This window comes from Bombyx mori, chromosome 28, assembly GCF_030269925.1.
Source record: "Bombyx mori chromosome 28, ASM3026992v2".
Lineage (NCBI taxonomy): Eukaryota > Metazoa > Arthropoda > Insecta > Lepidoptera > Bombycidae > Bombyx > Bombyx mori.
In genome coordinates, this window is record NC_085134.1 from 1,845,854 (window position 1) to 1,873,023 (window position 27,170).

At 39.2% G+C, this 27,170-nt stretch overlaps 1 protein-coding gene and 1 long non-coding RNA gene across 16 annotated transcripts in view; one reads left to right on the top strand and one right to left on the bottom strand.

The window, feature by feature from the left end:
* LOC101745449 (protein lingerer) overlaps positions 1-27,170 on the top strand; it is a 40,990-nt gene that overhangs the window by 5,489 nt on the left and 8,331 nt on the right. For 5 of the 15 annotated variants that reach the window (XM_062676742.1, XM_062676741.1, XM_062676746.1 and 2 more), the window contains exons 2-25: positions 2,058-2,221; positions 4,518-4,592; positions 5,307-5,429; positions 6,019-6,124; positions 6,881-7,108; positions 7,407-7,486; positions 8,373-8,450; positions 9,583-9,678; positions 10,523-10,603; positions 11,279-11,363; positions 11,700-11,791; positions 12,386-12,502; positions 13,399-13,482; positions 13,875-13,956; positions 18,130-18,242; positions 19,017-19,061; positions 19,725-19,820; positions 20,672-20,779; positions 22,029-22,136; positions 23,132-23,216; positions 24,040-24,161; positions 25,068-25,166; positions 25,474-25,560; positions 26,847-26,943. In XM_062676742.1, the coding sequence (XP_062532726.1) occupies positions 2,105-2,221; positions 4,518-4,592; positions 5,307-5,429; positions 6,019-6,124; positions 6,881-7,108; positions 7,407-7,486; positions 8,373-8,450; positions 9,583-9,678; positions 10,523-10,603; positions 11,279-11,363; positions 11,700-11,791; positions 12,386-12,502; positions 13,399-13,482; positions 13,875-13,956; positions 18,130-18,242; positions 19,017-19,061; positions 19,725-19,820; positions 20,672-20,779; positions 22,029-22,136; positions 23,132-23,216; positions 24,040-24,161; positions 25,068-25,166; positions 25,474-25,560; positions 26,847-26,943 (2,404 nt within the window). In that variant the 5' untranslated portion in view covers positions 2,058-2,104. The remainder of the gene's footprint in view (positions 1-2,057; positions 2,222-4,517; positions 4,593-5,306; positions 5,430-6,018; positions 6,125-6,880; positions 7,109-7,406; positions 7,487-8,372; positions 8,451-9,582; positions 9,679-10,522; positions 10,604-11,278; positions 11,364-11,699; positions 11,792-12,385; positions 12,503-13,398; positions 13,483-13,874; positions 13,957-18,129; positions 18,243-19,016; positions 19,062-19,724; positions 19,821-20,671; positions 20,780-22,028; positions 22,137-23,131; positions 23,217-24,039; positions 24,162-25,067; positions 25,167-25,473; positions 25,561-26,846; positions 26,944-27,170) is intronic. The other 10 variants (XM_062676747.1, XM_062676752.1, XM_062676744.1 and 7 more) reach the window with 9 other exon arrangements.
* Positions 16,806-18,121, bottom strand: LOC134201588 (uncharacterized). Its single transcript, XR_009976939.1, has 2 exons — positions 17,179-18,121; positions 16,806-16,891 (listed from the first exon to the last, which is right to left on the bottom strand). It is a non-coding gene; the product is annotated as an uncharacterized LOC134201588 (long non-coding RNA).

Below are 27,170 nucleotides of genomic sequence, written 5' to 3' on the forward strand. Positions count from 1 at the left end.
GGCATTTACCATAATTTTAGGTAAGGTTCCTCCTTATTAAATTTATTTTAATAAAAATACCAATAGATGTAAGTACGTGGGAGTGGTAGACATAATCGTATAACAAAAAAGATTTCCTAGACCTATTAGGTAGGGAAGCAACAGATATGCACAACCACTTGCTCTTAATGGTCTGACGCTATGGAAGCTGTCCCTTAACTGTTTCTTTAACATCGCTTCGTTCAAGATTCTCAATTACTTCGCACATTGTTTTTGTTATATAATTAATGATTGCAAAAAGAAATTTTAAAAGAAATACTCGTAGGCACCGGCACATGTTTTTTTTTTTAATTGTACTGAATAATATTTAATGATTATGTAATGGGCTGTACGCTTATTTAACACGCTAAGAAACGTTAAAAAGCATTTTTTTTAAACTTGATCTCTAACGATTATAATTTCATAGTAAAGAAGAATTGGCTTTTTAGTGCATCACTTGGAAAAAACAGATTATTATTATTTCGTACCGTATTTTCAGTTTTAAACCTAAAAATGCTGAATAGGATAATCGAACAATTTTATTAAATTATTGTATTGTCATCGGTCCTTGATGAGTGTGACCAGTTTCAAACAACTTTGACATTTTGAAGGGGTTGTAAATCACGTCCAAAGATTCCGTTACATAGATGCATAGAAACAAGGTTGGAACATTGGCCGAGCTAATAAAAGCCTGTTAAAAAACAATCCATCCGGTTTTACAGAACGCATAGAACACGAACAAACTAGCAGACAAAGATACAATCTTAATGTATAATACTTTGTATGCAAACGGTCCATTTGTTACACCAGTCCAGTCGATAAGTTTACGACCGTCCGATTGGCCTTGTGCAGATTTTACAACAGAAGCACGCTGACCCTTATCGAACGATGTATCTTGCGATTGCATATGTATTATTAACCAATTGCCGTGAAGTGATGCATCCGTTTTTCGAATTCGATACAACCCTTCTTAATGTCACACAATGATATTGTGTACAACGCGGTAGATGTGAGAGAGCAATGTTTGATTCCTTGCCAATTGTATCAAACACTATTGAAATGTAGATATATTTTTGGGAATATTGACGGCGTAAAATCAAAGATATCCTTCTGTCGAATTCTCATCTTGATGTAATAGTTTGTATTATTTTATTTTGGGACATGAGGCCCAACTGTTTGATTTGATATGGGTATCCAAAATCATAGACGCCACAATATGAATACGTGCCCGCGGTCGCACCCTTAATTTTACAAAGGGATGTTCCACCTAGCCAAGCAGGGTGGCCATGTGAGCTGAAAAAAGGTTCCATTAGTAACAGACCACCGTTCGCCGTAATTTTGAGTTTCTTATTCATTCGTTTTGCTGTTAAGTGCGATTTTCAATGGCCCAATTGAGATATCGTTAGAAAAAAAAAATTGGTTGTTTGTAATTACAAAAATGATTGTAAATAGACATGCTTTAACAAAAACCGACTTCAAATAGAAAAAAATATATTCCAAAACAAATTAACTAAAAACATTAATCATCGAAATCGGTTGGCATGATATTGAGTTAATCATCTGTTTGTTGCGCACGTACTTAATGCAAATTTAAGACTTACATGGTTTTCTCATGGATACCATTATCAGAACTGGACTAAATTGAAACGGGACTACACGGGAAGCCTCAGCTTTCTAATAAAAAAATAATCATCAAAATTGATTCACCCAGTCAAAAGTTATGAGGTAACAAATATAATAAAAATACATGCAGTCGAATTGAGAACCTCCTCCTTTTTTGAAGTTGGTAAAAAATATGGACAAGCTCGTACCGACTACATTCCACATTGGAGATAAACTTCGTTGTTGCTGTTATATAATACTCGTAGTTTTAAGGACAATTTTTCCAGTGTCAAAATATCATGGAGCGCCATCTTTATTTTAGTTTTTTGCTTCCATAATATTTAAACATAATTGTACCGAAACAAGCGAAACGAATCTCTAATCTAGATTAAACCTCTTATCGAAAACAAATTAACAAAAGCTCATTTTGTCCACAGCTGCTTGTAAATAGAGGCTGTAAATATAAAAATAAATTTAGTTAACAATGAGTTTGGGAGCGCGCGCCACCAAGTGTGGTGCGAAAGGCAAGGAGGGCAAACACGCCGCCGACAAGGGCAAGGGCGCAGATAGACCACAGCCCAAGGAGAAGGCCAAACCGCAGGTCAGTGAACTCGGAACGTTACGGTTCGATTTTATTTAATTTAGATATAACTAGGTACATATTTGAATGGATTTACTTACTATCGAAATGAGTTTGTTTTTAATGTGCTCTTCGTATTCGTATATATTTTGATAAGTCTAGTCTCTTTGAATAAGTAAACTTCGAACTTTGAACTATGGTTCGGTGTGCTTAGTGCGAGTTAACGTTCTCGATAGCGTAAAAGTTAAGTCAAATTTGTATGCAATCGGAACAGCGCCCCTAGCGGCAAACGTACGCAAACGACCACATTCCTAACGTGACCATTATTTTTTATTGTCAAAGCGGGACATCTGCGAAAATATAATATAATAAAAAAAAGTATTTAGTGCTTTACAAGTATTTTCTTACAGAAGATAGAATAACACAAAAGAATCAAAGCACTAAACAAAAAATAGTTAGTACTCTGTAATAGTCTGTACCTCTTTTGTTAAATTAGCCCATTTAAACACTTCTAGCTTTATATTGAATTGAAAAATAAATTTATCGTTTGGTCTGTTTGAAAAAGCGGAACTATGTCGGCCTCACTGGGGACAACGGGACAGAATGCCCGAAAGCGGGACTATCCCGCCAAAATCGGGACGTATGGTCACGTTACTCAATCCATACAAATATGAGTTAACTTTTACACTATCGAGAACGTTAAAAAACTCGCATTATGCACACGGTTTTATTTAATTTAGATATAACTAGGTATTTGAATGGATTTATTTCCTGTAGATTTGAGTTTGTTTTTAATGTGCTCTTTGTATACATAATAGGTATTTTGATAAGTCTAGTCTCTTTGAATAAGTAAACTTCGAACTTTGAACTTAGAACAAGCTCTCAATATCGATCTAGTACGTATTGTGTGTAGTAGTGAATATATATTTTTTTCATTGCTTAGATGTATTGGCGAGCTCACGGCCCACCTGGTGTTAAGTAGTTACTGGAGCCCATAGACATCTACAATGTAAATGCCGCTATCCACCTAGAGATATGAGTTCTAAGTCCTATACAGTTACAATTTAATCCCTGATTACTTTTAATCAGTGCCGGATTAACCATATAGCAAGAGTAGCAATTGCTACGGGCCAATCAGCCTGATAATCAGCTCTACAAAAAGTCTGACGTATGCAAGCATTCTTACCCGACACAGTGTGGATGTGTAGCAGAATTGAAATGGTTCGATTTAAGCTTTTTACCACTTTATACTTAAGAACCCATAGTAGATCAAGGGCTCTTTGAAATAATTTGCTACGGACCCGCGCTTGCTTAATCCGACACTGCTTTTAATGGTCAGAGAGCACACGACTTTGTTAAATATTTGTTTCTTCTATCGTGATGTAGTTAAATGTAAATGAACTGTGTAAGTCTTACTCTCTTAATAACAGTTCACCTAATGTTAAGTGACAAGACAATTCCCATCTTTCAAATTGCCGTTTCGCGAGAGAAATATTCAGGTGAAACCGACGAGTGCTTATTTATGATAAACTCAACAATCAGTATTCAATAGACGCAAATATAGGTCAACACAATCACAGTGGACATTGCGTTTTAATAAAACATCTTAGATATATATTCATCTCTTTCCTACCCTAAATGAAATTGAAGTTAGGGCCTCCGTGTGACAGAGAAGTAAGGGATGCCTCATCATCATCATCATCATTATCCTGCCCTTCTCCCAGTCACCTGGGGTCGGCGCAACATGTTTTCTCCTTCCATACTCTTCTATCATATACCATTTCTTCGCTCACTCCCCTCCTGCCCATATCGTCTTTCACACAATCCATCCATTTAATCTTAGGTCTACCTCTTCCTCTAAGTAAGGGATGCCTATTAAAGGGAAATAGTTAGGGTCGTATTACCGAACTGAACGCTATCATATTCTTCATACGTGTGGTTTAAACTATAAAACTCCAGGTGTGTCATATGTAATCAATCCTAAAATGGTACATGATTTTTTTGATTACAATTAATAACTACGAAGCCATAACCTCGTGTAATCTGTATATATATATATATATAAATACGAATTGCTGTTCGTTAGTCTCGCTAAAACTCGAGAACGGCTGCACCGATTTGGCTGATTTTGGTCTTGAATTATTGGTCGAAGTCCACAGAAGGTTTAAAAGGTAGATATTATATGAAAATTGGAATTAAATAAAGTTTACGTCTTTTATTTGGCGATTGAGGCACTACGAAGTCTGCCGGGTCAGCTACTGTAATATACATAATTATATTTGAGACATTACTTTTGAGGTATCCTTTTTGATTGCAGGCGACTACAGAACAACTCCGAATGGCACATATGATCGACCGTAAAAGCGACGACTCGTCCGAGGTTCGACGAATGGTGAGTTGGAATGGAATATTTTCATGAATTATCACATCAGTTTGGATCGGTCAGCATCTTAGGACGGCATGTCCTGAGTACTTTTGAGGTTCTGATCGTGACTTCTGAGGTGGATTAGACAGTGGAGTCCACAGTATCCTATTAGCAACAAGTATGAGATGCTCGTCCGGTGACTGACCCTTGTAGCAGAAGCTATTACAGAATAAAGGCTGTTTGACAACAACCTAAATGGCGCTAACTGCAAATTCACTGATGGTAGGACCTCTTGTGAGTAGGTCCGCATGGGTAGGTACCCTGCCTATTTCTGCTGTGAAGCAGTAATGCGTTTCGGTTTGAAGGGTGGGGTAGTCGTTGTAAGTATACTGAGACCCTAGAACTCATATCTCAAGGTGGGTGGCGACATTTACGTTGTAGATGTCTATGGGCTCTGGTAACACCAGGTGGGCTCTGAGCTCGTCCACCCATCCATGGAATAAATGAAAAAAATATAGGTATACAAGTTCACACCGTCAGACTACAAACTCAACACATTCTTCAATAATCAATGATTTTATAAAACAAATAGTTTGCTGTATCTTGAGATGAATTAAGCAATATAGAAGCAGCGATTAGTTGCTCCCGGATTGGCAATCAGTACAGTCTGATGCGAAACCGAACCATACAGAGAAGCTGTATACAGAAAGTTAAAAGGAATGTGATTTCTCGTTTCTCTAGGTCCTGGAGTTAATGGAGATGACCTGTAGGACTGAAGATGAGGTTTGCTCCGCCCTACATGACACAGACAACGACCTCGACGCCGCCTGCAACCTGCTACTTGAAGAAAGTCAACGGATACAGGTAAACAAATATATATAATTGTGTAAAATGCATTGTTATTGCCTGAATGTATAAGCTCACCTAATGTTAAGTGGTTTAAACAGCCAATAGTCACAATGCAGGCACCTGTCTTGAGATATAAAATTCAATCTTTACCAGTATTGTAAATTTATCCCCAGGTGCGTTCATAGTAATTGGCATTATTATATTAGTTGTGGAATCTCATCTGGTATACGAGGGTCACTTTCCCAAAATGTATGCTTCATTTGTGCATTATTATTAAAATTTATCTGCAAATATGTGTTGGAATGTTTCTATCTATGTAGGAGCTTGCATCAACCACCGTGTCTCTGCTGCTAATTACACTGGCGTTCCAATTTCAATGGTTTATAAAAAAAAGGATTCGTTTGAAATTGTTGTAAATTATTTGTATCATATATCATCAGCATGTAACTCTCCACTGCTGGATGTAGGCTTCTCCCATAGTCCGCCACAATGAACGATCCTCCGCCTTCCGCATCCAATCTTTCCTAGCATATCGCCGCAAGTCATCGATCGGTCCATCACGGTAAAATAACGGGTAAATTAATTAATCTAATACTTGTTCCAGGGCGAATGGCAAACCAGAGAGAAGAAAAAGAAGAAACCTCCCGCCCCCGCCGGAAACGGCGAGGTCGAGCCGCGCGACCCGCGGAGCCGCTCCGGACCGAGATCACGTATGTACTCACGGTTGTCTTCAGTCTGTCATGAGCTCCCCTCTACGGTGTTTCCCGAGCGCTATGACTTGTCCTTCTTCAAAAGAGGCTTGTGGAGAGTACTCAACGGTAGGCAGCAGCTTGGCTCTGCCCCTGGTATTGCTGAAGTCCATGGGCGACGGTAACCACTCACCATCAGGTGGGCCGTATGCTCGTCTGTCTACAAGGGCAATAAAAAAAAAAAGTCCACAACAACATCACAACATGAGTCCACGAGAATGGTCTCGGTGTATTGCCCCACCCTTGAAACTGGGCCTGGAACTCACAACACGCCCCACTTTAAATCCACAAGCTAACAAATTTTACGGATATACATTGAACGAAATGTGAGTCGATACCGTAACATACAAACCGAACACTAGGCATCACATAATCAGTTTATTATAGAAAAACATGTCTTAGCGAATCTTACGGAAATTTAAATTATTGTTTGGCAATGAACGTATTGTTATTAACAGAAATATTAAAGGGCGCAGCAGCGTGAGGTTCGGTGACTCGAACTGATCTTCGTGCTCTGTACGAGGGAATCAGTTCATTGTTAATGGATGTTGTAGATTTGTAGAATTAGCTTAATGTTTTTTGACAATACATCAACAGAAACTGCAGACAAAGTTTTGCACTAAACGGTTGGGGATATTTTTACCGTGTCAAACAGTAGCTTTGCAATGCTACAGTGCGAGGGGAATGGTGCAAGTTGGAAACGAATTATGTCGGCAGGTCGCGGGGACACGGAGCGTCCGGAGCGCGGCGAGGGCTCGTGGCGGGGTCGCGGCGGGGGGCGGGGGAGGGGAGCCGCCCGGGGAGCGCGGGGGGGCGCGCGGGGCGGCAGGGGCAGACCTCGGGGGGCAAGAGAGCACGACTACACGCCCCTCGACAGCGGATCCTCTCCACAAGGTGAATACACTCTCGGACACCTGAGTATTTTTTCAACCCAAAAAGGCTTAGGTATGTATATACTCATTTTAGTAGGAAATAAATATTTGACATTCAACATCCCTTTTGAGATCTTCTGATGTCTCATAACACAGTACCATAGTACTAAAGCCTTTCAGACAATAATGAGTATTAAAATTTCAAACTTTAACGTAATCATGACTTGCTTGTAATTGAAAAAGGCTACGTGATTTCGTAATCAGTGCAGTAACCACTGGGTCTACAAGATGGTCAGATCATATGAAATTTTCAACATATTTAACTTCAAATCTTTTCAATAATATTTGAAAAATTATAAATTTTTGTGCAGATCCAAATGCAGGAGATTCGTTCCCTGCAACGGAAGACTGGGACAACGAGGAGTGGTCAGGATCTCTGTCCGATACCAAGGTGATTAAACTATTTTAATTGAATACGTGACAATAATTTATGATTGCTTAATGTAATGGGTTTTGTTTTTTGGAACTCATTAGGGATGTTTGTGGCTTTTGAATTAAACTAAGGTTTTACTCCCCCAAATAAATGCAATATTAAAGGTGTTCGGGGGTGCAAGGGAAATGTTCTCGAACGCAGAGAAACGAAGTGCTTGTGTCAATTAAATAGTACTAATGCTTATACTTGCACGCAATGTAACACATTTTAAAGCGAACGTGCGAGGTCAATGACCTCGTCGTCTCTTGTAACTCGGTATGCGTCCGTCAGCTTTGCTTTAGATTGCGGGCTCACTTAATTACATTTGGCTTAACAAATATTAAGGATTGTTTTAGTTTTATGTTGATCAGTTATTACCGTTTTGGCTTTGGAAACCGTTCACTTACACCCTTTACTCAGATGGCAGACAATTTTAATTAAATTACGCATAAATGCTTATACTGGTGTTAGGACCTCTTGTGAGTCCGCGCGGGTAGGTACCACCACCCAGCCTATTTCTGCCGTGAAGCAGTAATGCGTTTCGGTTTGAAGGATGGGGCAGCCGTTATAACTATACTGAGATCTTAGAACTTATATCTCAAGGTGGGTGGCGCATTTACGTTGTAGATGTCCATGGGCTCCAGTAACCACTTAATACCGGGTGGGCTGTGAAGCTCGTCCAACTCTCTGAGCAATAAAAAAAAAAATTATTTAAATTAAAATTCTTTTGAATGTAAAATAGATGAGCTTCCATATTGACCCCTCCATCGTATGGACATAATAAAACATCATGGAAATTCACGTATGTATGCTTAAAGAAAGACAATCACTATCGTATAGAAGTTGCGTTTGTTGTAACACCCAGTGTTGCGGTGTGCAGGTGTTCATCGCGAGCTCCAGCGCGCAGCTAGCCGCGTCCGACGCCGCGCCCGCCGCCCGCAGCGTGAGTCGCCCGCGCCGCGTCCGCCGCCACGCGCCTTGTGCGACGCGCGTCCGATCCGACGCGTCGGACAAGACGCGTCGCGGCCGCAATCACTTACCACTTTTTGTGAATAAATAGAACATAACCAATAATTAATCAAATTTTATGTCATTTAAATTATGTCATTTAAAAATAGTCAAATACTTTCACTGATACTTATTTGTTATTGTTCTATGAAATTCCTGTCAAAGTAATTAAGAAGACCGTAATCATGACGTTTGCAACCAATGCTTATGGGAATATAATTTTTGTACTGGTGGTAGAACGTCGTGATACACCCATTCTTTCTTCTTGTGTGATTTAACTTGGATCTCGTGTCTCGGGGTCAGCGATGGGGTGGGCTGGGAGGTCGCTCACCCTTATATTGAGTAGATAAATAAAAGTATATTGTACTTCATTTATCGGTTTTATAAGTACAGTAGATTGGGGGGGTAAATAGGTAGAATAGGGACAAATCTGATATGTCACAATACTTTTGTTGAATTGTTAGATTTAACTTTGTTTAACTGAAAATGAATTTATTAGTGTTTAAGAATATTAAATGGTTTAAATTTAGTCATCAAAGTATTGTAACTCATTAGAGATAATAAAAAGTTAATTGCCTAAAGTTAGGTAGCTGCCTAACAATTAAATAGTGCCAGCCCTATCGAAAAACTCTATTGTCCCCATACGTAACCAGATTCACCACAAAGCCAAGGTGAATCGGGTCAAGCTAGTTTTTTCAGTTTTTGTGTATATTTTGTAATGAACTATATACTATAACAACCCATCTTATATAAAAATGTAAGCCTCCGGAAACTTTATAATATCCGTTTTATTACAACAACAACAAAAAAAAATTAACTATAAAAATCAATGTCAAATTTTAAAAGTGTCCTGATTCCCCCCATTTTACGGTACTGATGGGATGTCTACATTAGGCTGCTCCTTGACAGCTCACACGGTAACCTGGGGTCTCGATTGTGTTGCAATAAGGGATGTTCTGCCCCTTAATACATTTATTATTCTACAATAATCATCATATTATCAGGGTTATTGATTTCTAAGAACGTTAAAATAATTATCCTTAATAATAATTTAGTGCTTTTTACAGGAAGACTGGGACACCCCGGAAACGCCTAATGGCCCAACCGAAGGCCACATTCCCACTTACACATACCACAATCCACATCACCACAACATTATCGAGGTAAGTGTTTTATTTATCCCTAGAAATATGTTTCTCAAAATATATTTTTATTATTTAACTCCTCCATAGTTATTCTTGAGGCTGATGAAATATTTTTTGTGAAGAAACTAAGTAAATCAGTCAGTCAAAAATAAAGAAGAATAACGTATTCTTCTTTTTCTTTATTTTTTGGCTCCTGCACGGTTTGTGTATTAGCCAGCGTCACGTAATAAGATTTTTATAATTAGCTGCTAAATAATTAATATTTACAGTTTATGAATAATAAAAAACGAAGGAAACAAGTGAAATAAAATGAAGTATATTAATTTGGAACAATAATCAATAGGCATGAAATGAAATGAGATAAGATGATACGGGATGAAATATAATCTCAGTAAAATGGTGGTCATTTACTGAGACTTTTTCAGTGGACTTTTTGGAGGATCCTGAAAAGCTACGTCCAGCAGCTTTGTTGCATTTTCCCCACATTTTTGCACTTTCACAGATATTACATATTTAAAACGGAAGAAACACTAAATAGTCAAAATAAAATAATTCACACAACTTTGCTACTTACATTCCGTCGAAAAGTCCAGTCATGAACGTCGCTAAAGATTTACTGGACATAAAATGATGTTTATATAAGTTGTTAGATAGTTGTTATATAAGATGTTTATAAAAGTGATGTTCATATTTCTCAGCACCAATATTTGATATGTTGATATTAAAAATTCAAATTGTGTTTGCAGGCTGATAGATGTTTTATTTACTCTACTAAGCTAATTTGAACTGGCTACTGTAGACATAAGATAGATTGCCACGTTACAATGTGTGAGTGGCTATAACCTCATCTGATTTGTTGTAGCAAGCGACGGTGAACGCGGGCAGTCGGCAGTCCCCGGTAGCGGAGCCCCCGGAGCCCTACATACATCAGCACACGCACCAGGTACTTCTTATTCCATACTGGATACATTACTGGTGCTAGGACCTCTTGTGAGTCCGCACGGGTAGCTACCACCACTTTGCCTAATTCTACCGTGAAGCAGTAATGCGTTTCGGTCTGAAGGGCGGGGCAGCCGTTGTAACTATACTGAGATCTTAGAACTTATATCTCAAGGTGGGGTGGGTGGCGCATTTGCATTGTAAATGTGTATGGGTTCCAGTAACCACTTAACACCAGGCTGTGAGCTCGTCCAACCATCTAATCAATAAAAAAATCATAAAAACAATACTCAATAAAATGAAGAGTCAAAACAGAACAGTTCATAGAGCAAATGTATCTGCATATGGGAAGCTGTTGTTTGAAATTTCATGCTCAATAACTGAATTATATATAAATGGCCATGTACAACTGGGATTTGTGATCAAAATCAATTTTCCTCAGAGAACATACTTCTTTTCTGTCTTTGAAATAGAAATGTTTAATTGCTATCTTAGTAAAACATATTCTCCTTATGACGTTTTTTTTTATTGCCCTTGTAGGCGGACCAACCTGCAGCCCACCTGATGGTAAGTGATCACCGTCGCCCATGGACTTCAGAAATGCCAGGAGCAGGGCCAAGCCGCTGCCTACTGTTGTTAGATCCACATTAGCATTAATCATTGCGGTTATTGTTTCCAGCCGATGGGCATGTCGGGGAGCCTGTCAGCCGCGCAGACGCAGTACCTCACGCAGCTCACCCAGCAGTCGCAGAGACATGACAATAGTACGTTTAATACTAGTAGTAGAACATCTTGTGAGTCCGCGCGGGTAGGTACCGCCGCCCTGCCTACTTCTGCCGTGAAACAGATACGTTTCGGTTTGAAGGGTGGGGCAGCCATTGTATTGTAAAAACTGAGAACTTATAACTATTATTTCAAGGGAGGTGGCGGTATTTACGTTGTAGATGTCTATGGGCTCCCGTAACCCCTTGCACACTAACATCATGTGGAACGAGCTCACGCAATACATCAATAAATTCATGTTCAATCATACAAATTATAATTTCTCTCAGTTACAGTTACTTTGATAATTGAAATAAATCATTCAATGATATTTTCAGGTGTATACACTTCAAATTATGGTGTTTACGGGTCCACGGACATCAGTGCTCAAAGGAAACCGCAGAGGGCGCGAGTCCCGCCACCTTCTAAGGTTAGTACCCAATGATTTCTTTTATAAGCTTTTTCGTAATTATGCTTCATGCTTCTGCAGTAGGCAGTGGCTTGGCTCTGCCTCTGGCAATGCTGAAGTCCATGGGCGACGGTAACCACTCACCATCAGATGGGTCGTGTGCTCGTCTGCCTACAAGGACAATAAAAAAAAAGTAAAGTTACATATTTCATAGAAATCATATCAATTTTGTGAAGCGAAATAAATATAAGGATGGAAAATAAATATATTAATTTAAGCATACTTCAACATGTCACAGACAAACGTTCCAGTCATCGTCCTCGTCGAACCCGTCGCTTGTGACGAAAGGCTCGACGAGTAAATTAACCCACAGACACAGCGCACTGAGTTTCTCGCCGGATCTTCTCAGTGGGTCGCGTTTCCGATCCGGTGGTAGATTCTGCGAAGGTTTCTGTTAGGGTTCGTGTTAGCAACGTCGTCAGCTTTGAGCCCCGTGAGCTCACCTACTAGTTAAGGCGACGCTGATATAGCCTCTCAAGGCTCTCAGCTTAGGTATAAAAAAATTTTTTTTTGATTTGATTGTAGCTGTGACAGTAACGGTGTAACATATTTCAGATACCGTCATCAGCCGTCGAGATGCCGGGAGGGGAGAGCCCCGGAATGTTCCTAGACGTGCAGTTTGGCGCTCTAGAACCTGACACGTTACACGACACCACGCCCACCAGCAAACCGGTAGGTCCTAACCTAAATCATTAAATAAGGGATTTTATGACCTGGTAACTAAGACCTTTAAGTCATGTCTTATTTTTATGAAAAATGATAGTGAGTGAAATGAAATGAAATGAAGATGATTAATTTGAGACATTAATGAACTGACATGAAATTAAATGAGATGATATGGGATGACATATAATCTCAGTAAAATGGTAGTCATTTACCGAGATATTTTAAGTGGACCTTTTGAAGGATCCCGAGAAGTTACGTCCAGCCACTTTGTTTCACTTTTCCACATTTGTGCACTTTCACAGATATTAAACAGTTAATAAACCACTATTATACATTACAACATACATTACATATACATTTAAACATGAAGAAACACTAAATAGACTAAAAAAAACAAATAACGCAACTCCACTCCTCGCGTTCCCGCCAAAAAGTCTTCCTTACCTCCATCCCTATCTTATAAGGCTTCCTTCATATTCTCATAAGCACGGGTCACATGAAAGTTACGACCGAGAAGAAGCCAGAGAAAATCAATAGACATGTCTTCATTACATAATTTATTTATTTATTGCTTAGATGGATAGACGAGCCCACCTGGTGTTAAGTGGTTACTGGAGCCCATAGACATTTACAACGTAAATGCGCCACCCACCTTGAGAATAAGTTTTTTTAAAGTCATCATAGTATTAAATGAAGAAGCTAATTATTCCTACAATGCTAACAAAGCATAGCTACCATGAAGTTGTTAGTGTAACATAAAGTAGATGCATAGGACTTTAAGTAGACCGGTGGTGGGACGTGTTGTGAGCCCGCACGCCCAGGCCACCACCACCACTTCCACACTAACATTTGTCAGTGTATCGTACTAAACCACGAACTAACAAGTCCATGTGTGTGCCCAGCCGAACGCGACGCCCGAGCAGCCCGCCCCCGCGCCCCCCGCGCCCGAGCCCGCCGACCCGCCCGCCGCGCCCCCCGCGCAACTAGTGAGTACCTCCCACTCCTACTGTGTCCACGTGGCAGGCTTCGTTTTGAATACATCAGTACAGTTGCCGCCAATAAAATGTTACAATTTAGAGTATACAATAAATAAATTCCATGAAGGAAATTATAACGAGTAAACATTTTTAGTTGTTATTTATAAAATTGAGGACGATATAACAGTAATAAATGAAAAGAAAACATAATATGATTCCCTACCTTTGGTGTAAAAATACTAGCTAAAATTAAATTTTAGTAATCCTTTTAAAATATACGCAATTAAATAAAATAGTCGCACACCTGACGGGCACATGCGAACGAACGCCGTCACAAAATTTTAAAGTTTATTAATTCGCAACGTTATGTAATATAATTATATATTTTTTTAAATTTGTAGTTGACTGAAACAATCCCGGCAGTAGAGACGCCGGTCGCGGCGCCCGCAGAGCCCGCCGCCGCCGCCGCTGCCGCTGCCGCATGTGAGTGTTCCCTGCCCATATTGACAATATTTATATGAGTGTTGGACTCCCTACACCAGTTGCGGGGCCGTTAATGATGAGAATCTTTGTGGGGGTGAGAAATAATTATGTTAATTTTAAATGCCCAACGAAGCGGACGGGTAAAGCTAGTAATAGTATATAAGCAGTGCAAAAAACAAAGTTCTTTATACTTCAAAAAATATCAAATTTTGTGCCAACAAAGTGTCATATCAGGAAGATATGCTCGACTTCTTAAATCTGAAAGAAAGGGCCACTGAAACACACTCATTGCCCACCGAAACTTATGGTACGTGTATTCCATCTGTTTCATCAAAAGAGAAATAGTTTGGTGGGGTTCAAAAATGTCGATTTAGACACTGAAGACAAAGATCACAAAAGGCACCAAAAAAGTTCAACCATAAGAATTGGGTCCCAGTGCTCTATGCAGATTGCTGTCAAACTCAACAAGAGCCTCCAACATCATTGGGAGCTAGCAGCAATAACAAAATGATTGTGACTGCAGCAGGACTCCTTAAGGCATGGTAATGTGGACCAGACAGATTAAAGCCGAGAGACCTTGAAAGACGGTTTTGCATGTTGAGGTCCTATGGTGAACTCTACGAAAAAAAATCGTGTTTGCACTGAGTTATTAGTAGAGATAAACAATGGTTCCATTGCAATGACCCTTGTAGTGGAAGCGTAAAATATTGTATGTGAAACCCATCTAACTAACTGAATCGACACTAAAGTCTAAAATATCCATGGCGCTCTGATGCTGTGTCTGGTGGGACTAAAATAGATATGGTACTGAACGCAACTGATTCATTTGAAGCAACTATTGGTTGAAAAGCGTCCAGAAGATGGAGTCAGATATGGATACATCATGACAACGCTTGACCACACGTTGCAATGCTTGGGCAAACCATTTAGAATGCAGTGGGTGGGAAGTTTCACCCATGCGTAGAACTTGTCCCGGCTGACTTCTATTTGTTTCATTTTTATTCTCCTACCTATTCACCGGTAGCCTAAAGCTACACATGAACAGTTTGGTGAGCTTGCTCAATCTGAGAGTTTGCTAAAACTTTTACTGGTGGGGACCTCTTGTGAGTTTGCGCGGGTGGGTACCACCACCCTGCCTATTTCTACCGTGAAGCAGTAATGCGTTTCGGTTTGAAGGGCGGGGCAGCCGTTGTAACTATACTTGAGACCTTAGAACTTATATTTCAAGGTGGGTGGCGCATTTACGTCGTAAATGTCTATGGGCTCCAGTAACCACTTAACACGAGGTGGGCTGAGAGCTCGTCCACCCATCTAAGCAATAAAAAAAATAATGAACTTAGTCGGAGTCAACTTAATATCAATAGTAAAGAATAAATCAAAAATTACTGATCAGGTTTAAACAATAAGAAATAAACGAGAAACATTGAACCTCCTTCTTTTATTTCGATTACAAAGAAGAATAAAAACATTTTTTTTTTTTATTGCTTAGTTGGGTGGATGAGCTCACAGCCCACCTGATGTTAAGTGGGCTGTGAGCTCGTCCACCCATCTAGCAATAAAAAAAAGCCCTAGCAATTAGCAGTGCCTAGCAGAATCTACTAATCGGAATCACGACCCACTGAGTAGATCCGACGAAAAACTCAGTGGGACGTGCCTGTGAGTTAGTTCGCTTGTCGAACTATCAACCACCGCTTGAAGAATTCAAAAGCATTGAGAGTGGATCCACGGTTTGTGTTGTCGACATAGAGCGCTCTCCGTGGCATGCTTCACTTCAGAACAACGTAGCCGAAATTAATTAGTTCTTGGCTTCAAATTGAGCCAACTTTAACTTAATGTCATACGTAACAATGACCAATACTTTAAATAACTTTATACAGTAAAAATGTAAACAAAATAAAAGAAACTAGTTTCGCATTTTAAGTTATAAAATATATTTTATACATACAAATATACATAAGAAGTATATTTATTAATCTCTGATTCCCAAAGTACAGAAAATCCTAGTTTTCAAATGACCGTGTCAGATTTGTCTCAAGTTATTTCTTAGATCTTTCTTAGATTTAGACTTAGAATAATTACACATAGAACGATAGTTCTCTTCAAAGCGGTCTGTCAAAAGTGAGGCAAAAATATAATCTATGTGTGCGTAAGGTACTTGTATTTACGCTCGACGAAACGCACACAGTGAAAAAAAGAATGTTGCCAATATATTAACTTTCTCTAAAAATAGAGAATTTCAAACTATTACTTGTGATCACAGAACAAATGTGATTGTTAGATTACACCTTTTATTTATTTGGAACTCATCAATTATTACTGCTGAACTGATGACAAGGCCCATAAATCCCCTAAACGATTAGGAGCTAAATATAAGTGCAATTCGTCTATAGAAACTACTCGGTAGTGACCCGTTTTGTTTACATCCTAAATAATCTAACGTACCTATTTACCAGAATACACGAATATTGCCTGCATGATGAAAATAAAACTTGTATATTTTTTTTTGTTTTTTGTTTAAACCCGCCACCACACGACCTACTTCAAAATACTTACGTTATTTGGTGTAAAGTTATTATTTTTGGTGGCATTGTTTATAGGGCGGTTTTTTAATTTAATAATAGTGTAACTTACAAAAAACACACGAATATTCTAATTCACTTAGAAGCATTCTAGTTTACGTCTGTATCTATAGTCAAGCAAAGTAGTTACTTTTGCTTAAGGAATGACCTAAGAAAATATTTTATGCTCAAACAAACAAGTGCCAGAATTGTAGAGAAAAGTCATGTTTCAAGTTATAACTTGTCTATAGATAGATACGGGTCTTAGAGTTATGAGAAAGAAAAAAAAAAAACAAGTATAATTATTTATTTCAGTAGCCTTGTAACAACTGAAACTGTTTTCTGAACAATTGTCGCTTCGATGATAGGAAGGAAACCTAAAACCAAACCAAAACATAAAATTACATATTATTATTATAATTATGCGAACTTGTTCTGTTTTTGTCTCAGTTTCCTTATTAATCAATTTAATTTAATAAAAAAAAAAGCGCTTGTAATTGCCTAATTGAGACTGTTTCACTTTTAATTTAACAACAAAATGTGTGAGAATATTTCCCCGTGTTGGCAACATTTTCATAAACTATGGCATTACAAATTATTGAAATTTATTTTTCATTTTGATGAATGTTTTACGTAAAAATATATGTTCATACGCATTACTTACCCGTGAAATGTAATGTTACTATCTTTCTTGTGTTTTTCCGATGTACTATGACATCCGTTCATTGAACAAACCGTCATTTTTAATAAAATTTTCGGGAGTACTTTTCAATACGACACGTCCTTGAGCACTGATGGGCCGAATAATGAACTTAGCCAATATGGCTAGGTTTGAGTTGCCTCACTTTACGGAGGCGGACTCGGTTTCTATGTGTAATTATTCTAAGGATTTAGAATGGTCCTATCAATCAATCGAAGGCCTCAGTTTTAGACTTTTGAAATGACTATCAAATCAAATCAAATAAAAAAAAAAAAAATTCAACATAAATGAAAGTACATACTTGTTGAACGTCAAAAAAACTACCGCCAATTCACAAGAACTAGCCTCCGTCCTGAGAAGAATTGGCAAGAAACTCGGCGGGCATGTCTTTTTTTTTTAAGTATAAAATTATTATTATTATTTTTTTTAATATTAGATTTTTTTTTAAATATGAATTTTTTACAATGAGTATTATAACGTAACAATTACTACAATATTGAAATGCCTGGAGCGAGCAACCCTTCCCTATGAGCGAGCGCCTTGTCGTTCAGGGCAAAGTAGAAGGCACCAGATCGCGTGGGAAGCCCATGCGATGGACCGACCTAATCAAGTCAGCAATTGGCGACTGTTTGCATGAGTGTACCAGGCTCCACAAACCGGGAGGAGTGGCGATTGCTCGTGGGGCGCATAACATCTGCCCACAGCAATGCTGCTGGATGACGATCACGACGGCTCTAACAAGAGTGATACAAGCGTGACAAATTTAATGGTAGGCAGCGGCTTGGCTCTGCCCTTGGCATTGCTGGCGTCCATGAGCGACGGTGACCACTTGCCATCAGGTGGGCCGTATGCTCGTCTGTCTACAAAACAAAAAAAAAGTCGGGCTGACATGTATAACGTTTAATATAATTACAGCGTCGTTGGAGAAGCAGCTGAGCGCGTCGATGAAGCAGCTGAGCGTGTCGGGGAGCGAGCCGCTGCCCGCCGCGCCCGCCCCGCAGCACTACGCGCACCACCGCCCGCCCAAGGTGCGCCGCCACACAGGCGCTCTTGTACACACGCTAACAACGCTTTAAATACTGCTGGTAGGACCTCCTGTGAGTCCGCACGGGTAGGTACCACCACCCCGCCTATTTCTGCCGTGAAGCAGTAATGCGTTTTGAATGTTATTATTCGATTCGAAACTCGAATCGAATTATTCGCACACCCCTAAGTACTAATGATAGGTTCAATTCAAATAAGTTCAAATGCAGGTTCATGTTATCTGTCGTTCTTTCAACTGCTTTGTTGCATAATAAATTGTAAATTGTAGAAATATAGTAAAAGAAAATGACTAAGTGAATATAATTTTTTTATGAATAAAAAAATGAGGATATAATATATAAAAAACTTTGATAAAATATTAAAAAATTACATGAGTAGTAACCTTAGTACAGATTTTTTCAAAGAAAATTTAACCATTAATAAGACCACAACAAATAGAAAATATATCTCTTGCCAATATTACCATCTACATTTTGTGACAGAGATGAACATATTATATTGAAAATGAGCAATTGTTTTCTCTGGGTAATTGATTTTTAAACGAAAAGTATATTATTCGTAAGTAGAATACTTCGACACACGATTTGAAGGAATTTAAATGGAAACAATTGAGAATCTAGAGATATTTTATTAATTCGCGAATTATTCGAAAACTTTCGGACTATTCGAAGTTTTTACGAATTATTCGAATCGATTTGAATTTCGAACGATATACGCACACCCCTAATTAATACCCACATTTACAATTTGTCCTGAAGCTTACGAAGGCCGGGGAACAAACCCCTCACACGACCACGGTCACGGTAAGTGTGATAGAGTCATTCCTAATGATACGTAGATGAAGTATGGTTTGAGTTAAATAAAAAGTGAAAACTGCTCATGTTTCAAACGGCCCAGTTTTTGAGGCTTGTAGTTTCAAAACCATTGTGTATTTAAGAGTAGACCATGTTGTAGTATTAACTTGTTGACTGCCATGTAAGTCAGCGGTGCTCTACGCAGAGTACCCAAGTAATTAAATCGATTCTTGTTACTAAGCACCTGAATTGCCTAACTTTATCTTCTTTTGTTTGTTAATGTATGTTTGAGTCTTTTAGTTTCTTAAAAATAGATTCATTCTCAGTATCTTGGAATTCGTCTACAGGTACTAGATATTTCAGTGCTTTAGTAAAAAGATCAAAAAGAGATAAAACGACATAATTACTTCAGTTAAAATCTAGATTTGTATCATAAAAATCAACGAGTGAACTTAATAACAATACGAATAAAGCTATTAATTCATCATTATTTTGTCCTTCTCCCTGTCACGTGGAATCGGCGCAATATGTTTTCTCCTTTCATACTCCTCTATCATATACCATTTCTTCGCTCACATATCGACTTCCACGCAATCTAGTTATTAATTAACGTTCCATATATTGGTAAAGTGAATCTGTGAAGTGTATTGATAGTGAGCGTGTCTGTTACAGCAGGCGGCGTCGGCGGCGGGCGCGCAGAACGTGTACGCGCACCACGCCGTGTCGCACCACCCGCCCGTGTACGGCGCCAGCGTCTACGCGCCGCCGGTAACCGACACTAGCCTTTGACTTTGTACACACGAGCAGGTACCACCGCCCTGTCTGTCTCTGCCGTGGACTTTCCACATCATTTCTACCGGCAAGTCTCTACTGCAAGGGCCCAACATTTGTCCCCGGAACACACTGTTACGACCTGGTCGGTATTGGAGCTGATTTGACACACCCTGACTACACCCCAGCAGAGGATAATAGGAAATAATGATGATGGTCGGTTTGCAAACTTATCCCTAGATTATATTGAACTGCTGGTAGGAAGTCTTGTGAGTCCGCACATGTAGGTACCACCTCCCTGCTTGTTTGCTGTGAAGCAGTAATTCGTTTCGGTTTGAAGGGTGGGGCAGTCGTTGTAACTATACTAAGACCTTAGAACTCATGTCTCAAGGTGGGTGCCTTCATTTACGCTGTAAATGTCTATGGGCTTCGGTAACCACTTAACACCAGGTGGGCCGTGAGCTGGGGTGCTCATTACGGAATCCCCCTGATCCATCAGCATCCTTAATAGCGTACAGCTCGTCTAACTAATCAGTGTCCGACGTGTTTCGCCAAATCCTCGAAGCGGGTCGGAATTTCGTTCAAGTAGTAGATTCATGATAATACTGCAGTCCAGCTTATAGACCTTCTCCGGAGGTGCTCGAGCAGCTGTTAGTTAATCCCACCCCATATCCTGGTGAAACTGGAGAAGTCTTTAAACCAGTAATCCGTCCTTCCAAAAAAAGAGAGAGGGCCATCATGACATTGCAAAGCATGTACCACAGATGATACACGACACCTCTAAGAAATATTGCTTACGAATTAACTTTATAAATATATTACTAACGTTTATTTATTTATTTGTAAAGGTGAACTCAACGAACGCGTCGCTAACTGGCGCTTCAGCAATGGCCGCCACGGCCTACCCCTCAAGTGTAACTCTGACTCAATTTCAGCCCATCATGAACTCATACCAGGTAACAACAGTTTAGTATTTCATTTTCATCACGTTTTTAGGGATCCATCAGATTCAGCTCTAACACTAAGGGGTAGGCTTAGGGACCCCGGTAATCGTACTCGTCGAACTCTGCAAAGAATGCAACCTATGATTGGATAGATCTTCTCAGAGGGTCACGATTCCGATCCAGTACTAGATTCATTCGCGAAGCAGCTGCTCTTTAGCTATTTGGTCTCCTTTGGAGGAGCTTGGGCAGCTGTTACTAAAACCCACCCCTCCAGGCTGAGCCCGTGCTCGTCCAACTGTCCTGGAGAAACTGGAAGGGCCTTCAGGCCACCATTACCTTTCCTTCATAAAAAAAATATATTTCTTAATTTATAATTGCTCATTATAACTAATTTTTATTTATATTAAAAGCTGTTGTCCACTGACCAATAAGTCAGTAGTGCAGTAATTAATATCTCTGTCTGCTGATCCAAGGTTCGTGGATTTGATTCCCACATCGGACAAACATCAGTGTGATGAAGTAGTTTGTTGTCTGTTTGTCTGGGTGTTCAATATTAAGCATTAATAATTATGCAAAATTGTAAATTTTATTGTTTGATTATTCGTTTTTCATTTAAGTCGAAACAAATCAATAATTTAACGTTCAGTATTAGGTCAGGAGACTGACACAAGCCAGTGAGCTCTTTCACTAAGCAATAAAAAAAGTACATCATACAAAAAAGTATTTATTTATTAATACGTGAAGGAAAAACTTGTATCCTTTTTTACGAAAATTGTGCGGACGGAACTTATAGAGAATATAGACTAGGAGTGCAGAATGTTAATATTTTTTAAAATTATGCCTATAAAATACATTAAATTAATAAAAAAAAACATTACATACACTACCATGTATTTGACGCACACACGCATGCATTGCTGAAGTCCATGGGCGACGGCAACCACTCACCATCAGGTGGGCCGTATGCTAGTCTGCCTACAAGGGCAATAAAAAAAAATACTATTTATTTATTGTCAAACTTTTGTTCTTGATGTCTGTAGTCAAATTGAGAATGTGTGTCTTTATTAATTTTTTCTTTATAGTGTAGTCTTGGCGAAATTTGTGATTATAGAAGTATAATAGTGTTTGAAAATAGAATCATAATAGTGTACAAACTTTTAATTTCAATAAATTATAGTCGAATTTCGACTACCGGGCGACCACTAGTAATTTGGATAGTTGAATATGTGTCAATTACAAATGTTCATACAAAACGTTTCAGACATCGTCGTCGGGCGCGGTGTACGGCGGCAGCGCGCTGTACACTGCGGCTCCGTACACCGCCTACCAGCCACCGGCACAACCTAAGATCCAACCCAAAGAGCATCAGGTCCGTACCACTTTATATTACTTGTATCAAAATTCGTCGTGACCTAATAGATAAGACGTCCGCTGCATTCGTGTTGAGCGATGCACCGGTGTTCGAATCCCAGGCGGGTACCAATTTTTCTAATGAAATACGTACTCAACAAATGTTCACGATTGACTTCCACGGTGAAGGAATAACATCGTGTAATAAAAATTAAACCCGCAAAAATTATAATTTTCGTAATTACTGGTGGTAGGCCCTCTTGTGAGTCCGCACGGGTAGGTACCACCACCCTGCCTATTTCTGCTGTGAACCAGTAATGCGTTTCGGTCTGAGGGGTAGGGCAGCTGTTGTAACTGTACTGAGATCATAGAACTTATATCTCAAGGCGGGTAGCGCGTTTACATTGTAGATGTTTATGGGCTCCAGTAACCAGTTAACACCAGCTCACAGCTCACAGCCCACGCTGTGAGCTCGTCCATCCGTCTAAGCAATAAAAAAATAAAAAAATAAAACTCAAGAGGTACATTGCTAAGTAGCAATACCTCTGGTGAATGCTCGGCCGAGCTTGTACCGGTGTGATGGTAGTGCGTGCCGATTAGAAAGGGAAGGGCTTTTATTGTTTAGATGGTAATGAAATCATAGCCCACCCAGTGTTGAGTTTTTTATTGTTTGGATGGGTGAACTAGCTCCCAATCCACCTGGAGTCAAGTGGTTACTGGAGCCCATAGATATTGACAAATCTTTTCCGACGAAACCGTAATGCAACTAGGATTCGAAACATTGAGAGTGAAAAGACTGAAGAAGGACAAGAAATAAAAATATAATAATAATAACAACAACTCAAATACATGGCCAATAAAGAATTATTAAAATACTTGCTTTATTAATTTACACTAATTATCCAAATAAAAAACTGGCCTTGATAAAATAAAAAATCTGCTCATTTATGCCTCTAAGGCGGAACAAAGTTCGCTGGGTAGGCTAGTTTCATATAAAAATTTGTTAATTTTCAGTATGACAACTCAGTAGCGTCGAGCAACAGTTTGACGAGTACGTCCACCACGCAGACGTCGACAGCCAAGATTACGACGACTACAGGTACAAGCCACTGTTGTTAGAGTGTTTATTAGCTAGGTAGATGAGCTCACGGCCCGTCTAATGTTAACCGGTTACTGGAGCCCATAGACATCTGCAACGTAAATGCCGCCTTGAGACACCTTGAGATATGAGTTCTAAAGTCTCCGTTTTAACAATGGATTCTCCATCTTTTAAACCGAAAAGCATTACCGCTTCACGGCTGAAATAGGCAGGGTAATGGTACCTACCCGTGCAAACAGACAAGACGTCCTACGGCCAGTTCAATATAACTGAAGATAAGTTTGCGAACCGACAAGGAATTCTAACCTTACCTTACCTTATGAACCTTAAGATTTTATTGTACAGTTAACAATTTTTTAAATGATAAATCATTATGTTAATTTTAACTTTGCTACTTTTTGTTCTTTGTTTTCGTTTTATGACATAAATAACTAATTCTAATTCAATTAATGTATATTGTTGTTTGATATTTTAATTAATTAAAATATATTTACTGACTGCATTTAATGTAAATAATTTTGAATAATATTTGCATGCCGACCTGGTAGAAACACGTTGTTCTATAAAATAAAAATAACTATCAACAACTTTGTAAACTGTGTTTTATAGCTAATAAAGTTTGATTGGATTTGTTTTGATTTGATTAACATTTGAAGACGAAAAATGTTGTAACAGTTTTCTGGGGACTGATGTTGGGTCCCTGCAGTAGAGACCTGCCAGTAGAAACGATGTAAAAAGTTCATTCGTCATCCCGTCATTCTAAATAATTTCGAAGTCTTGCTGCTCAATAATTTATAAATGTGTATTTTGTTTATTACTGCAGTAGGAGCCGCGGCAGGAGTGGGGGGCGCGTACGCAGGAGGAGCGTTGTACAGCGGGGCCACCACTACCCCCTACGCCGCGTACGACGACCAGCTCATGAGGTCCACGCATCCGCACCATATGGTAATACTATTTGTTCACTGAGAATCACAGGTGGCTAGCTGATGAGTTAGACACAGATATTTTGGTGACAACGAATTGCTTTATCTATACTAATATTATAAAGAGGAAAGATTTAATTGTTTGTTTGTATTGAAGCTACATCTTTTTTGAAAAAAATAGGGATCTTTACTAAAACTCCATTAATGTAACCCAAGGTGTAAAAAAATTACCTAAAATATTCTTAACTTCGCGTGCCCTGCGAAAACTATTGATGATAAAATAAAATAATGTACTATGACTTTGTAGAACACATTATTATTTACACAAACACAGCGACAGCATATGTCTAACTATTATAATTATGCCTCAATAAGTGTTCTTTTATTTAAAAATAATAAAACTACGTCAAATATCGTTGAAATTTTTGTTAAAGACCCGAGCAGAACCGGACCGGGCCGCTAGTATATTGTACCCTTCTTTGTCGTATCACTTGTCAGAGCGGTCGAGGTCATCATTCAGTATCATTGCTGTGGGTAGATGTAATGCCACCAACTGCAGCCGACTTGATTTGGTCGGTCCATCGCATGAGCAACCTCCCACGCGAAATAACTTACCACAAAAAAATGTGTGCTTAGTGCGAGTTTTTTAACGTTCTCGATAGTGTAAAAGTTAGCTCATATTTGTATGGAATGGGATTGTTTGCCTTCGTTTGCCGCTAGGGGCGCTTTTCCGACTGCATATAAAATTTTGCTCACTTTTACGCTATCGAGAACGTTAAAAAACTCGCACTAAGCATACTGATCCCTTGATATTCGTATGAGGTGCCGCGTTGGATGTGCGCTCGCGTGCTATAAACCTGATTCTATAGAAGCAGCTAAACGCGAGTGCTGTGACACAAAGCGACGTAACGTTGTGTTGTTGTCCCAGGGCGGCTACTACGAGGTGGGCTACGGAGCCCGGGACGGCGCCTTCGGACTCAGCGCGGGCGACAGGTTCGGGCGCACCGACGCCGCCTCCCCGCAGCAGGTACGCAAGCCCTCATTACAACTCTGCTAATTGCTCCCGTCAAATTATAATGTTGCCATGGATAATATCGTGTAATATTGTAATTATACTGAGATCTTACAACTTATATCTCAAGGTGGGTGGCGGCATTTACGTTGTAGATGTCCATGGGCTCCAGTAACCACTTACATCAGGTGAGCTGTGAGCTCGTCTACCCATTTAAGCAATAAAAAAAGGAAAAAGCGGTTATGTCAATATTACAAACAGACACTCTAATTTTATTTATATATATGTATAGATTTCTCTATAACAGTAAATTTTGTTCCAGGTCCCGGCAGCCGCTCTACCTCCGGGATACGCGTACTTCGCGTACCAACCGCCTCCCACCACATACCAATACGGAGTGTATCCCACGGTGAGATATCTGCAGCTTTTAATGAGTGACTAGCTGTACCCGTCCGTTTCGCTAGGCATTTAATATTAACATAAATATTTCTCACCCCAACAAAGATTCTCATCATTAACGCCCCCGCAACTGGTGTAGGGAGTCCAAAACTCATATAAATATTAATCTATCCATTAAGTACATGTATTTTCTACATGGATACCGAGTTTCAAGTCAATCGGATTCACGGTTCAGTAGTTATAACGGAACATCCGTAAAAAACACTGTAGATTTATATATTAGTATAGACGTAATCAATGCTGAGCTTAGAAGCTGCAAATATAAATGTGCTTTGTTGTGATAACACAAAGCATTTGAATTGAAAATAAAGCCGCGTTAATAAATTAATCTTGCTGTTGTGGGACAGACTGATTTAAATTTTATAATTGAAGCTTCAACCTCATATCTGAAGTTGAGCAGTGTTTTTTCCGTGGGCCTGGTATATAACAATAATAGGAAGCAGAATTTGAGTAACAGATTGGCACTGCTTTGTCTTTGTTGTAACCACTAAATTTCAATTAATGTGTGATGTGTGAATGTTGACAAAATACACGAAGAAATCTTTTCAAGTTGAGACTGTTTCACAAACGAGCAACAAAGTGCTGCTTCAGCAAGTCAACAATAAAACAAGATTGTCCATCTCGGTATAATGTGCAAGCTTTAGGGTAAACATGAGCCCGGACAGTCCTTTTTTTTTTAAGTTATAACCTGGTAACCAAGACCTTTTGGTCAAGTGTTATTTTAATTTTAATGAAAACTTTTTTTATATGAAAAATGATATGAAATGAAATGAAAACGAAATAAAATGTGATTATATGGGATTAAAGATAATCTTAGTAAAATGGTGGTGATTTTCTGAGACTTTTTCAGTGGACTTTTTGAAGGGTCCCGAGAAGGTACGTTCCGCTGAACGCTTTGTTTCATTTTCCCACATTTGTGCATTTTCACGGATACTAAACAGTTAATAAACCACCGTTATTAGACATTTAAATCTTATGGAACACTAAATAGACAAAATTGTACTGTATATGGTTATGTTTATGTAGACGTCCAAATATGGTGAGCGAGTATTGTTAATTAAACAAGTGATAGTGTTCTGAGGACACCTCCTTTTGTTATATTATTATTATTATAATACAGACAATACTGACGTGATGGAGGCACAAAATAAAACAAACTTGACTCCTCGAGTTTCCGCTAAAAAGTCTCGGGCAGTCGTTAGCGGTGTGTGTGTATAGAGTGCGTGTGGTCCGCAGTACGGCGGCGGCTCGGCGGTGGGCGGCGGCGGCAAGGTCGGCTCCTACGCGCAGCAGCAGCAGCCCGCCTACGACGCGCAGGACAACTACAAGCCCGGTGAGACACGCAACTATAGCCCTTGCCACACTAACAATAACGTTCTGTTTCCTATTCAGTATTGAATGAGTGATTGAATGATTTATTATATTTCAGTCAGAACAACAAGTCCATATGTGTACATAGTATCATTGAAACTTATTAAAAATAATTAGCAGTTGAATACATTTAAAATATTCCATTCATTATTATTATTTAGTCCGCAAGTGAAACATGATACAATGGTT